The following is a 14,902-nucleotide window of genomic DNA, read 5'->3' as shown; positions in this document are numbered from 1 at the left end:
CATGCAGGCTCAGTGGCCATGGCTCACGGGCCCAGCTGCTCCGCGGCATGTGGGATCTTCCCAGACCGGGGCACGAACCCGTGTCCCCTGCATCGGCAGGCAGACTCTCAACCACTGCGCCACCAGGGAAGCCCAAAACCTTTTTTTAAAATAAATTTATTAATTTTATTTATTTTTACTTATTTATTTTTGGCTGCGTTAGGTCTTTGTTGCTGCGCCTGGGCTTTCTCTAGTTGCGGTGAGCAGGGGCTACTCTTGGTTGCGGTGTGCAGGCTTCTTGTTGCAGTGGCTTCTCTTGTTGCGCAGCACGGGCTCTAGGCATGTGGGCTTCAGTAGTTATGGCGCATGGGCTCAGTAGTTGTGGGTCACGGGCTTAGTTGCTCCACGGCATGTGGAATCTTCCCGGACCAGGACTTGAACCCGTGTCCCCTGCGTTGGCAGGCAGGTTCTTAACCACTGTGCCACCAAGGAAGCCCTAAAAAATCTTTTTAACTGAAGTGAACACACTTATAGAAAAGAGCTATGATAAGCACACGGTGCAATGAATCATCAGTAAGAAAACACATGCATGAAGCCATCACCAGATCAAGGAGGGCGTGGCCAGCATCCCACAGGCCGCCCCACTTGGTGCTCCTTCCAGGTACTGCCCTCCAGTAGTAACCATAAACCTGACTTCTAATGGTATCGATCAGTTGCCTTTTTGAATTTTATACATTAATAAGTAGAATTGCACAAGATGATTTCAAGACTGGCTTCTTCCTCTCAATATCTGTGAGAATCACCCATGCTGTTGCATATAGTTCATCATTGCTGTGTAGTATTCTAGTGCATAAAAACACCATGTTTATCCATTCTACTGTTGATGGATATTTAGGTTGTTTCCATTTTTGGTCAATTATGAATTTTGCTATTTTGGTGTATGCACTTCTGTTGGATACATATGTCAGAGTGGAACTGCTGGGTTATAGGCTATTCACATGTCCCTTTATCTTTTCTCATATGACAAAGTGAGATTTCTATTACCCAAAGAATCAACATTTTTAGTTCTCACGTGGAGGGAGGAGCTGGGCACAGCCAGCAGTCTAATTTTGACAGTCCTGTTGTCTAAGAAAGGTAATTCATTTAACATTTATTAAATGCTTCCTGTAATCCAGGCACTGGGCTGGATGCTACGGAGACAAGACTGACAGGATCCCTTCCTCATGAAACTTAGCAGGACACCCCAAGTCAGACAACTATAATGCCTGCACATTTAACTGAATATTTTTGTTTGTCCTTATTTTGTAAAAATAAGTTGAAAATTAAAAATGCTGATGCCAGTGATAAGCATAGGTCTCATGGACCTAAAGCAACGGAGTTAAGGGTAGCCTCTGAATGATGTGGGATTCCATTTTATCCCAAATCTATCTGGCCTCTCAGCTTTGGAACAGGAGCAGTGCAAAAATGTATCCAAATCCATTCAGTTCCTGAGTTCAGGTAGTGAGAACTTCAACAGTGAGAGATATTTAACAATGACTAAAGATTGTGCCTCACGTGTAACTAGGTGCTTTCTACCTATTTTAGCTTTTGGAAATAAGATGCTCCTGTAAACACAACTTTGATGTGTTTTCAGCAATATCCTGTGGATGAATGTGAAAGCACACCTGTTCTTAGTTTCTCAGACAGCAGCCCCTCTCCCATCTGCAGGTCTCTATTGTCAGTTAGATCATGTATTCCCTTCCTGCATGTCCCTCTCAGCCTTCAGGACTCAGCTGAGGCATCATTTTCTCCGGAGAACTTTCCCTGGACCCACTGCCCTTCCTCTGTGCTCCTCCTAATGAATGGCATCTATTCTTATCCCTTCACAGTCATTCTCAGGCTGTTTTCCAACGGCCTTTTTACTTGTTTCACTGTATTAATTAGGACATTAATTTGGCTGCTTTAACAGAGATCAAAATATAATTGCTTAAGCACGATAAAGGTCACATATAAAAGTCTAGGCCAACTGTGTCTGAGCAGTGAGAAAACTGCTCCACAAGTGTCCAGGGACCTTGGTTTTTTATATCTTATTGCTCTGTCACCCCCTAGAATGTCTCCATTTACACGGTCAAAGCTGGTTCATCATCACTTCATCACATTCTAGCCCTGGAAAAGGAAAAGTGGAATTAAGAGAGCAAGCAGAGTTTTCCTCTTTTTTAAACCAGTTGTGGTTTCTGAGGACATTCCCAGAGTCTGCCTATGGGTTAAGATGCATGAGTTCAAAGCAGGCTGCCCCCAGCTAATAATGGGTTCGCAGTCCAAGCCGCTTCTTTTTTTTGCGGGGGGGGGGGCGGGGGTCGTGGCGCTCGCTGGGCAGCACACAGTATCTTAGTTCTGCAACCAGGGATTGAACCCACGCCCCCTGCAATGGAAGTGCGGAGTCCTAACCACCGGACTCTCAAGTCTCCAAGCTGCTGCTTCTTTGTAAGGATGTGACCAGAAGCTGCACTCATCACCTGATTTCATATTACACTAGCCAGAACTTAATCACTCTCCTACTAAAAGGAAGAAGGGATGAATGGATATTATGGGACAATCAGCTATTTCTGCTAACAAATTAGGCAGAAACTAGGCAACAAACTAGGCCAAATTAGGCAATAAGTTCTGAGTTTGTTCACCATCATGTTATCAGTGCTCAGCACAAAGCATTTAATGAAATTGCCTAATCTTTCATGATGCTAGAACAGAGGATACAACTCCAGATGTTTCTCAACACAGGACCGCACGTTGTTCACAAAAGAAAGAAAAGCTGGACAGCTGTAGACCAGAATTCAGACTCTTCTTATGCATGTATATACACAGGTGACTTTGAACAAGCTCTGAACCTTATTCTTTTTAATGGGGATGCCATCCGATCCCCATTGTATGGGGAGTAAGAGTTGGGAGGATTAAAGAGAACATATGACAGTGTCCAGCACACAGATGGTACTTAGAACATGTTATCTTTCCTTCCTTATGGAGAAGGGCTGGCAATATCAACTGTGACATTAGTTGGTTAGCTTTCTGCCCAATAAGTGCCGCTGTCCAACCTACATAGCAGTTGATTTTCAAAGCTGATGGACACGCAGCCTATCTGATCTCTGATGCAGTCAACATTTTGTTTAGGCTAAGCTAAACTAGCAGAAAGTTCAGTAGGTAGACCCAATTGTCTAGAAATTGTCAAGAAAATTCAATCATCAAGAAAATCTTTGCTTTCCCTCATAACCTACATGTATGATATACCAGACTGTGTCTCTCTTTTTTGACCATGTGGCTTGCGGGATCTCAGTTCCCTAACCAAGGATTGAACCCGAGCCATGGCAGTGAAAGTCCGGAATCCTAACCACCAGGGCACCAGGGAACTCCCCGTGTTTCTCTTTTGATTTGGCTGGTATCAAGCACAATCAAATCTACTACTCAAATTTAATAACTGTTTTAAGACCTTCTGGCCCACACTTCTAATTTAACTTTCATTCCTAATCATCTATGCCTAGGACATGATCCTGATTTGCTTTTTCTTTTGGTCTTCCTTCCGCTGGGGTCCTACAGCACCCTCCTTTCTATGTCCCTTCCTTGGGCATTGTGATATTCTGTTTAGATGTCTGTATCCATCTGTGAACTCCTTGGAAAAAAGGACTCTGTCTTACTTACCGGACTTGCTTTGATCTATTAATATTTTCTCCATCTTATCAATTACATTCCTAAAAGTAGCATAAACATTTTTATAGACTGAGGTGGAGTAGAAATTTTGGAAGGAAAAAAGTAGGTAACCAAAGCCATCTATACAACCTAAGAATACACCATGAGCAGCACTGTAAATGAGGAATGAGATGAAACATGACACAAGTTAAATCCTCCCAAAAGTATCAGCTAGAGACTTGTGAAAGGCGCACAGAGGACAGTGTGAAGGGGCTCCCAACTGGCTGAATCTGGGACAATCTCAACATCATATAATGAGAGCAATGGATAACACACTGCAGAAATAGTAATACCTGAGTTTGATGAGGAATGGTATATTTACATAGTTTCCAAGTACCTCCACACAACACATGTTTGAATTACAAAGGAAAAGAGTAACTTCACAGTGTAAGAAGCTTGGCAGAACCACCTTAATTAAGTGACTGAAGTGAACATCACCAGTATTGGGGCAAATCAAAACTGCACATCACCTGACACGATGCAGTGAGAAGAGCATCACCTCATAATACTCCTGCCAAAGATGCACAGCCTGTGTCTAATCACAAGGAAACATCAGACAAATCCAGATTGAGGGCATTTTACAAAGTAACTGGCCTATAACCTTCAAGAGTGTTAAAAGTCAAGACAGGAGCTGTTCCAGACTTTAAGGAAACTAAAGAGAAACAGCAACTGGTTGGAATAGCTAATTCTAAACTAGATCCCTTTCTTATAAAGGACATTATTGGGACAACTGGAGAAACCTGAATGGAGCCTGAGGATTACATGGTAGCAAAGTATCACAGCTGATGTCCTGATGTTGATGGCTGGTTATGTAGGGAAATATCCTGGTGTGTAGGAAGTGTATATTAAAGTATTTGGGGGTGATGGGGCATCAGGTTGGCAAATACTCTCAGATGGTTCAGGGGGCGGGGGAGTTCTTTCTATTGTGACTGCAACTTGCCTGTAGTACAGTCAAGGTTGTGTCAAAATAAACATTCTATTTAAAAAAGGTATCTGTTATTTTATTTTGACAGTTAAAAATCTTTTTCTTTTTCTGAAACAGGAGGTATAGGGTGTTTCCGTACAAGGTTGGCCAGATGGGAAGAATCTTTAGCTCTGACTTGGCCTCATTAATTTGAGCATAAAATGCTTACGTGAGACCACATCTGTGTCAAGTTGAAAGTGGACAGCTCAGAGCACGTGGGTATCTCTGGCAGCTCGATGCACTGGACTCCTTGAAGGCCTGCTGCTGGAGAAGTCACCGGCTGAGGGAGCACTGCAGAGCTTCATACATCACTTGATCCTGAGAGGAGAGGACAGAATATAGAGCTGGTCACTGTTTGACAGGGGTTTACCTGTGTTCCCCAAAATTCAGATGTTGAAGTCCTCACCCCCAGTACCTCGGAGTGTGACTGGATTTGGAGACAGGGTCTTAAAAGTGGTGATTAAGTTAAAATGAAATCATTAGGATGGGCTCTACAACATCCAATACAACTTGGTGTCCTTATAAGAAGAGATAATTAAGGACTTCCCTGGTGGTGCAGTGGTTAAGAATCCTCCTGCCAATGCAGGGGACATGGATTTGAGCCCTGGCCCAAGAAGATCCCACATGCCGCGAAGCAACTAAGCCCATGCGCCCCAACTACTGAGCCTGTGCTCTAGAGCCCAAGAGCCACAACTATGAGCCTGCGTGCCACAACTACTGAAGGCTGCGCGCCTAGAGCCCATGCTCCACAACAAGGGAAGCCACAGCAATGAGAAGTCACGCACTATGGGAGGACGCATATCAGTACTCTCTTGCTGATCAGAATGAAAACTTCCAGTAAGATTAACTGTAAAACTGTTTCTGATTTTAATTAATAAGATTATCTTATTCAAAAATATTCAGTAAAATAAAAACATTTCCTCTAGTATACAAAAATGCCTGAGAGGTCAGAGCAGACTTTCATTTCTCCAAATATGGTAGAAGACCCAGTCCAAGTTCAGCAGAATTGACTCTAGCAGAAAAAGAAGTAAGCCATAGGCCTAAAAGATAACACCACCAGCCCAAACCCCTTAACTGATTATTTTAGTTAAGTGATAAGATAGTCAACTAACTTAGAGCATTTACACCAAGACCGGAGGCACTGGAACAAAGCAACCCATCGCATATATTGGGTTGGCCAAAAAAGTTCGTTCAGGTTTTTCTATAAAGACAACCCTCAGAATGGGAGAAAATATTTGCAAATGAAGCAACTGACGAAGGATTAATCTCCAAAATTTATAAGCAGCTCATGCAGCTCAATAACAAAAAAACAAACAACCCAATCCAAAAATGGGCAGAAGACCTAAACAGACATTTCTCCAAAGAAGATACACAGATTGCCAACAAACACATGAAAGAATGCTCAACATCATTAATCATTAGAGAAATGCAAATCAAAACTACAATGAGATATCATCTCACACCAGTCAGAACGGCCATCATCAAAAAATCTAGAAACAATAAATGCTGGAGAGGGTGTGGAGAAAAGGGAACACTCTTGCACTGCTGGTGGGAATGTGAATTGGTACAGCCACTATGGAGAACAGTATGGAGGTTCCTTAAAAAACTACAAAAAGAACTACCATATGACCCAGCAATCCCACTACTGGGCATATACCCTGAGAAAACCATAATTCAAAAAGAGACATGTACCAAAATGTTCATAGCAGCCCTATTTACAATAGCCCGGAGATGGAAACAACCTAAGTGTCCATCATCAGATGAATGGGTAAAGAAGATGTGGCACATATATACAATGGAATATTACTCAGCCATAAAAAGAAACGAAATTGAGTTATCTGTAGTGAGGTGGATGGACCTAGAGTCTGTCATAGAGTGAAGTAAGTCAGAAAGAGAAAAACAAATACCATATGCTAACACATATATATGGAATTTAAGAAAAAAAAATGTCATGAAGAACCTAGTGGTAAGACGGGAATAAAGACACAGACCTACTAGAGAATGGACTTGAGGATATGGGGAGGGGGAAGGGTAAGCTGTGACAAAGCGAGAGAGAGGCATGGACCAAACGTAAGGTAGATAGCTAGTGGGAAGCAGCCGCATAGCACAGGGAGATCAGCTCGGTGCTTTGTGACCGCCTGGAGGGGTGGGATAGGGAGGGTGGGAGGGAGGGAGACGCAAGAGGGAAGGGATATGGGAACAGATGTATATGTATAACTGATTCACTTGGTTATAAAGCAGAAGCTAACACATCATTGTGAAGCAATTATACTCCAATAAAGTTGTAAAAAAAAAAAAAAAAAGATGTTATGGAAAAACCTGAATGAACTTTTTTGGCCAACCCAGTAAGTGTTTGAACTTGGACTTAAGGGTTTTCAATGAGTAATCATAAACACTGAGCCTGGGGTAATAAATGGCAAACGATTTAAAGGAATATTTAGTATAGTCAATAAACAGGATCTCGTGGCTAAGGCACATTCTAGGAGTTCAGAAACACAAGATATCCAAGTGAACAAAACTTATCACAACCGTTTTCAGTTTATGCATTTCTTAGGGTTGGATATTTCGTTGCTCTCTTTGTGGCATAGTAACCTGACTTCACTTAATAGCAAGCATTTAACTTATACAAACAGAATATACCTCAACACAGTAAGAAATAAATACGGGAAAATCTGGTATTTTTTGTAAGCACAAGTCACAGTGATTTTTAACCCTTCTCTGACCTTATGGTGAAGGTATTTTTAGTCTCCTGAAACTACGGGTAAGTCCACAGTGCTTAGTCTGGGCAGCTTAGGTTGAAGAAGATAAGAAATTATTTGTTTAAAAGGGTGAAGCAGGCCCAGTAATACTTGAATGAGACTGATTAAAAATTCTGAGCTTGTGGAAACAGACACAAGAGGTCATTTTCTCTTTGTGTTTAGTCTCTAAAAACATTCAACATTACAGTCTCTCAAGAACACTCTCACAGCGGCAACTGTTTTGCTCGTTTTCATGAGTTCACATACCTACCACTCTCAATTCTAGTTGCTTTTCTCTTATACCTTTAAGAGCACTGCTTACCTCTTTGGATACAGATGACTTTACTTTCTTGAAAGCTTCTTCAAAGTGCTTCTGACTAACCTTGAGTTCACCTGTGGAGCAAATGAATAAATATACATATCTGGGTACAGTATGCTAATTGTGATTTACAACTTAATTTCTCTTGAGAGACTTCTAAGCATTCAAGGGGAACAGAGAGGAAATTAATGATGACACTGGTTCTACTCTTTTTCAGAACAATATTCAAGCCAGATATATTCTGCTCAAGAGTTTTTAGACACTTTTTAATTAATTTAATTTACATATACCTGACCACATGTAATTTTACATAACTGTGGAATGTTTATATTATATTAAATCCTATAATATCCTATATTAAAAAGTGTTAAAAAGTGTAATCTTTTTATTTGTAATCTTTTTTCCCCCAGCAATAAAACAGTTTATTGTGGAACAAATTATACCAAAAAGTACTTTGTCCAGACTTAATTAGAGAAAGATTCTTAACCTTTAAAGAAAACAGTTCATGTGTTTTGTTACTTTGTTTTTCTCCCCAGCTTTATTGAGATATTGTTGGCATATAACACATTTAAGTTTAAGGAGTACAACATGATGATATGATAGGTGAATATATTGCAAAATAGTTATCACAGTAGGGTTAGTTAACACCTCTATCCCCTCATGATAGCTTTTTTATTTTGTGGTGATAATTTTTAAGATCTACTTTCCAAACAACTTTCAAGTACAGCTGACCCTTGAACAATGCCAGGGTTAGGAGTGGTGACCCTCAGTCAAAAATCTGCATATAATGTTAAAGTTGGCCCTCCGAATCTGCGGTTCTATTACCTGCGGATTCAACTGAGTGTGGATTGTGTAGTGCTATACTACGTATTTATTAAAAAGAATCCACATGTAAGTGGATCTGCACAGTTCAAACCCATGTTGTTCAAGGGTTAACTGTATATAACATAGTACTGCTAATTAGTACACTGGATCCTCAGAACTTATTCATCTTGTAGCAGGAAGTTTGTAACCTTTGACCAGTATCTCCTCATTTTCCCCACCTTCTGCTCCTCAGATTTTAATGCAGTACCACCCAAAGAAAACTATCAGTCATAAACAGATAACCCTTTGTTATCTTTGTACTGTTTACTTTAACTTAATGGCAATGTTCATGAAGAAGAACTAGAACTGTTCTCTTTCAGGATAATTCAAATAAATTTAACTAAGAATGGAAAGTAGAATTCCATAGTATTCAAGAGTGCATACACGTAATTAGATGTTATGGAATTATATCATAATACATAATATATATAGGTCATATCACAACACTGGAATAGAAGGGTGTTTTAATTCCTTATAAGGTTATGCCATCACACAGTAAGAGAAATTTAATAACTAAATGTTAAATAAGGCTTGGTTTACAATTTTAGTAGGACAACTTAAGTGATGACAATTTATACTTAAAATAGTAAACTTTTATACAGATATTACGATAATGTATTTACCTAAAAGTAAAATACAATGTGTTGCTGAACAGGTCAAATAGAAGTTGAATGGCATTACTGATTTCAGGTTCTGTAAGATATCAATGAAAAGTCCCTGAAGGGGCTTCCCTGGTGGCGCAGTGGTTGAGAGTCCGCCTGCCAATGCAGGGGACACGGGTTCGTGCCCCGGTCCGGGAAGATCCCACATGCCGCGGAGCGGCTAGCCCCGTGAGCCATGGCCACTGAGCCTGCGCGTCCGGAGCCTGTGCTCCGCAACGGGAGAGGCCACAACAGTGAGAGGCCTGCATGCTGCAAAAAAAAAAAAAAAAAAAAAAAAAGTCCCTGAAGGACAGGCAGCTGCAAATGCAAACTGTAGCAAAGCAGGGATGTCAAAATTTGTTACACATGTTTATAAAGTAACATCCAATCAGAATTATTATTATTTTTTAAAAGACATTTATCTATTTATTTGGCTGTGCCGGGTCTCAGTTGCGGCACGCAGGATCTTCGTTGCCATGTGTGGGATCTTTAGTTGCAGCATGCGGAATCCAGTTCCCTGACCAGGGATCAAACCTGGGCCCCATGCATTGGGAGCATGGAGTCTTAACCACTGGACTACCAGGGAAGTCCCCAATCAGAATTATTAGTAGCAGCCAATACATATACAGAGGCCTTCTAAGTTTTAGTGACAAATCCAAAGATAGTCATCAGATTCAGCTCTCAGGTAGCATACTACCACATGATGATTTCTTATAAGACATACTAATTTTGCTAATTATATCCCACCCACTTCCAAAACGAACTTAAAATAGCTTACAATAAAAGAAGTTCAGATAACTGAATCTTAAACAACCAAAAAAATGAGGGACTTCACAATCAAGATACGTGTGTTGACAAATCTAAGCTAAGCATATGCTGCTGCAGCTGTAAAGAAAAGTTAGCTCCAAGATTCCTGGTAGCCAAAGAAAAAAGGGAAAAGAATAAAAAAAATAAATATGAATGAAGAAAGACATCTTCTGGGAAGTCTACTGAATAAAAGGAGATCAACCTGGACTTGAACTTCAGATCAAAGTGCAGGTTTTGAGGACAAGGCAGGTCTTTTGAAGAAGGTATTCGACAGTACTGTAAGGAAGACGGCCACACACTGCAACTGATCAAACAGCTGTCCCAGGAACCAAGCAAAGTAGAGGCTATTTCTGTACTTGGCATGGTCAGCCGCAGGTCACAAATGAATCGTTTTGTAACCCAAATAATAAAATCAAAGACACTGTCACATGTGAAGAGCAATGCAAAGCTGTTGACATGGCCCCAAAGAAAAATGTAAGTATACGGAAAGTTATTTCAATTTTTACTTCTTGTTTGTGTGTTTTCTAAGCTCTTCAATTTAGGCTACATTTTAACAGGAAATTAGGTATCACCTTAGAAAAAGAATGAGAAAGTTTTCCAGTATTGATAAATAGACCAAACTCATAATGGAGACAGTAAATGCACCTACTTGCCTAACTCTAAACATTTGTATATGATGATAAGGAAAGATAGAAAACATTTTATTAGGCACCAAATAACTTTGTTATTATTGTAGTTGTCAGCCACAGAGGTTATGTAATATTCCAGAACAGCTGCTAAAGGTCTCATCAGAAAAATGTCAGTTTTAATATCACAGATGATAGATGCTAGAAAATGGACATTTTCCAGGTTAACAGTGATTTTAGGTATCCAGAGTCATAACTAACTAGGACTGAGAGATTCTGTAGAGAACTGTACCTTTTTCACTTCCACTCTTCTGTCTTGCCATTTCCTGCTTCAAGGCACAGATAGAAGCCTCCCGTACCAAAGCAGAGAGATCTGCACCCCTGTAATAAAAAAACCGTTCTTATTCATTTATTCTTAGACACTGCAAAAGCCCAGAAAAAAGTCTGGCAGCAATTTCTTTTTAAGTCACAGATTAAACAATCAGGAAGGACACTAACCAATAACGGTGGGATAAACTGATCATGGTCAGTAGGAAAGAGCTTTTAGCTTTCTCATAACATATTTCTAACTTTCAGAAGAAAGGAAATTATGAAAGCAACAATGCAATGAATCATAAATATTCCCATGCTAATCACTATAGATACTAATGATAATATAAAAAGTCTAAAACAACCAGTCAGTAGAAAGCAACTTATACACTATTTATTGTAAAATTTTCATTCACAAGGCCCATGCTAAGGTGCTAACTGGCCCATTACCAGTATATACCAATAGTATATTACCTAATGTCTAAACTAAGCTTATATAAAAAAATCATTTATGACCCTTAGTTCAAAAAAGGAAAATACAAAGGCTAAAGTCTTTGATGCACTTGATTCAAGCTCAAGCTGAATGGATACATCATAAATTACTTAAAATATGACAAGAACTAACAAGCCTTCATTTAATGGGTCTGTGTAATATGCTGAGTCAGCATGGTTCTTGAGTTCAATGAAAGACATTGGGGCTCACTGGTGTTTCAATACATTACATCTTTAACAGGATTCTTACACATGCTTTGAGAAAGATTTTGAATTGGGGGATAAGAACCTCATTTCTAGACAAACATTTAACATATAATGTGACAATCCACATAACTAATAAAATTAAAGACCCACAGAGTTTAAATTATTGACTGAATCCAATCTTTCTGTTGGTTACGTGTTAGGTTTGTAACATTATTTAATAATCACACACATTAACCAATAATGTAACAAGTAGCTGAAGACTGTAGTAGTATACTGCCTTTCAAACTGTGAAGAGAGTGGCATTAAAACTCAAAACATACAACATTCAACTTTAACCCTAACCTATTTATTAACTGACTCCTTACGTGGTATAATCCAGAAGATGTGGCCCAGGGTAAGTTCTGCCATCAAAACTGCCTCTGCTACCAACTGGAAATCTTTTCAGATTTTAGCACTCAAACATGTAAACTACTCACTTAAGTCTTATTTTCTTTAGCAGTAAGTTCATTAATTATATACTGGTGTGCATTTGATTCCCAATGAGGGGAAGAGAGACATTCTCCTTAAAGGTAAGGTAGGGCTTTTACATACGCCCCTCACCACCACGGCCTGGGGGACCGTTTCCCTTTCACTGAGACAGTCACTGCTTTCTTAAGTGAGCCAAGAGTCCTGACCAGAGTGCAGCAAATCTCTCAGGGCATTGGGGTTGAGGTGGCAGAACAAAGATCAAGACTCAGATCCCTAGTTGTTCATATATGAAAAAACTGGACATTAAACTTTGGATCCTGGCCACACGCCCTAAAAATGACCAGCATGGTTTCAAGTGGAATCATCTTAATAAGAGACGGTTATGTGGGCTTCCCTGGTGGTGCAGTGGTTAAGAATCCGCCTGCCAATGCAGCGGACACGGGTTCGAGCCCTGGTCCGGGAAGATCCCACATGCCGCAGGGCAACGAAGCCCGTGTGCCACAACTACTGAGCCTGTGCTCTAGAGCCCGCGAGCCACAACTACTGAACCCACATGCCACAACTACTGCAGCCTGCGTGCCTACAGCCCGTGTTCCACAACAAGAGAAGCCAACACAATGAGAAGCCCGCACACCGCAAGGAAGAGTAGCCCCTGCTCGCCACAACTAGAAAAAGCCCGTGCACAGCAACGAAGACCCAACGCAGCCAAAAATGAATAAATAAATAAATAAATTTATTAAAAAAAAAAAAAGAGAGAGACAGTTATGTGAAATTCTTCAACCAGAACTGGAAAGAACTGAGTGCCTATTATCAGTACCGGTGGTTATGTTCCTTGGATATAAATTTACACTGCTGAATAATAGACTCCTAAAGACCTCAAAGATTAAAATACTGCTTTCCTTGACTGACTTAGCTTCAGAAAGCACATTATTTGACCTTGACCTAGAGGAATATCATGAACACCCTAGTATATTGTGGACAATCAACAGGGTTTTTAAAATAAGCCAGAGGGAGAGATGTCCCCTGTTAGTCCAACGAGAATTTCATTTTCTTCCCTGTGAACCAAAATTAGGAAAGTTAACAAATTTACTTAAAAACATATGAAGGAAACAACAAAAACAACCACCACCACACACATATGAAAGCTGAAGGCAGAAATATTTGACCTCCTGCTTTTACTACAGGCTGTGTGAATATTAACAGGTGTGCTGTGAAAAATGCATTCTGAGGCTTGAAAAACCTGTAGATTATTTTCTTTTAAATGCTGAAGCACCTCGATAATTTGGCAGCTGGTAATGAAATGTCTGCTTTAATATTGTGGAACAACAGAGACAATTTGTGAAAGGCAGTGACGGTGGTCAGTGTAGCTGAGTACCAAGAATGAACATATGAGAGGACTGCCCATACACCCGGGAACCCCTCAGAGCCTCAGGATGGGGAGTCCCTTCTCTAAGAAGGAAGAAGGAGGAAAAGCCAGACGCTGGGTGCTTTCCAGGATTCCTAATTTAATCCTCCCAACATCATTCTCCCTCATTTTGCACATGAGAAAACTGAGCCTCAGAGAGTTAACTGACTGGAGATGGAGATACTCACGTATAGCAATCACAGCGAAGGTCACCAGCAACTGCTTCCAAATTTACATCTGCATCCAGTGGGGGTTTGGTGCCATTCTGAGTAAGAGAGACAAATCCACTTTCACTGAGGCTTTAAACATCTATATTTTCCCACATAATAGGTTCTAAATAAATAGTAATGGCTGCTTGACTAAATGAATATAACTGACTCCCAGACTAGTGTAACAGATTTTTACAAATTTCAATTTTGAGAAGCGAGGTTAAGAAGTAGATCCCAAACTTGGGAAAGCTGAAGGCAAAGAATTTATGCTGGTGAAGTCTGAAGAATCTGTAAGTACTATAGCAAAAACAAAACACCAAGAACAAAACCCACCACCCTCAATCTTTCCAAAGGTGAAGAATCACATTTCCTTTGCCTGATTAAATATGGCAAGTACATAAGCAGTGATAAGTTTTGATGTGCATATGTGCTTAGTTTTGGTGTGAGCCTGGCTAGGAAGGGAGAAATAACATTGAACGTGGCCAGGAGAGAACAATCAGCAAACTGCTATACAAAAAAAAAGCCAAAAGCCCTCTGTGCTCAATGTGTTCTTTCCTAACCCTTTATCCAAAACTCAACCCTGACTTTGGTGCCAATTCCCCTTCAGCTCATACCAAGAGATGCTAGAAAGGACAAGTATCAGAACAACCTTAGAATTCGAACAACACTTAACACGGCACCTTTCATGCATACAGTACATATTTAATAACATTTTTAGTGACTTAAACTGCAGAGGCAAACAAAACAGTTCTTAGTGACTTAAAATACAGGACATTGTTAAGATGGTAGGCTTGTGAGTATTTGCTTTATTATTCTGATTCATAACTTAAATCTACATTGCATATTGTCTTTCCTTGGTAGCAAATATTACACGGAAATAAACAGTTTAAGAAGAAACACACAGAAAAAAAGTAAACAAACATATGTCATTAAGCCTCAAGTGTAAATATTAGCTCGGCAGGTGCTCCAAGCAGAGGGTCAGACGACCCAGCACCTTGAGCTAGCACCTGCTTCTGTCTGGTCCATGCTCAGAGGGTGTCCTCTCATGTCCTCCCAGCTGGGCATGTTTAAGAATTTAATCAACTGTACATCTGCTAGCTGCTATTATTTGATAAAATGCAAATGTTCATCTAACACAGGTTCAAGAAACAGTTATG

At 40.2% G+C, this 14,902-nt stretch overlaps 1 protein-coding gene across 4 annotated transcripts in view; it reads right to left on the bottom strand.

Moving 5' to 3' along the window:
- Nucleotides 1-4,067: 4,067 nt before the first annotated feature.
- Nucleotides 4,068-14,902, bottom strand: part of NVL (nuclear VCP like) — an 81,324-nt gene continuing 70,489 nt past the window's right edge. For 2 of the 4 annotated variants that reach the window (XM_082615460.1, XM_082615462.1), the window contains 4 exons: nt 13,725-13,801; nt 10,948-11,036; nt 7,721-7,791; nt 4,070-4,978 (listed from right to left, as the gene is read on the bottom strand). In XM_082615460.1, coding sequence (XP_082471586.1) covers nt 4,934-4,978; nt 7,721-7,791; nt 10,948-11,036; nt 13,725-13,801 — 282 coding nt within the window. In that variant the 3' untranslated portion in view covers nt 4,070-4,933. Of the gene's footprint in view, nt 4,979-7,720; nt 7,792-10,947; nt 11,037-13,724; nt 13,802-14,902 lie in introns of those variants that run through there. The other 2 variants (XM_082615461.1, XR_014293524.1) reach the window with 2 other exon arrangements.

This window comes from Mesoplodon mirus, assembly GCF_964341445.2.
Source record: "Mesoplodon mirus genome assembly, chromosome: 3".
Classification (NCBI taxonomy): Eukaryota; Metazoa; Chordata; class Mammalia; order Artiodactyla; family Ziphiidae; genus Mesoplodon; species Mesoplodon mirus.
The sequence above is the reverse complement of the archived record's forward strand: the minus strand, read 5'-3'. Positions and strand labels throughout refer to the sequence as shown.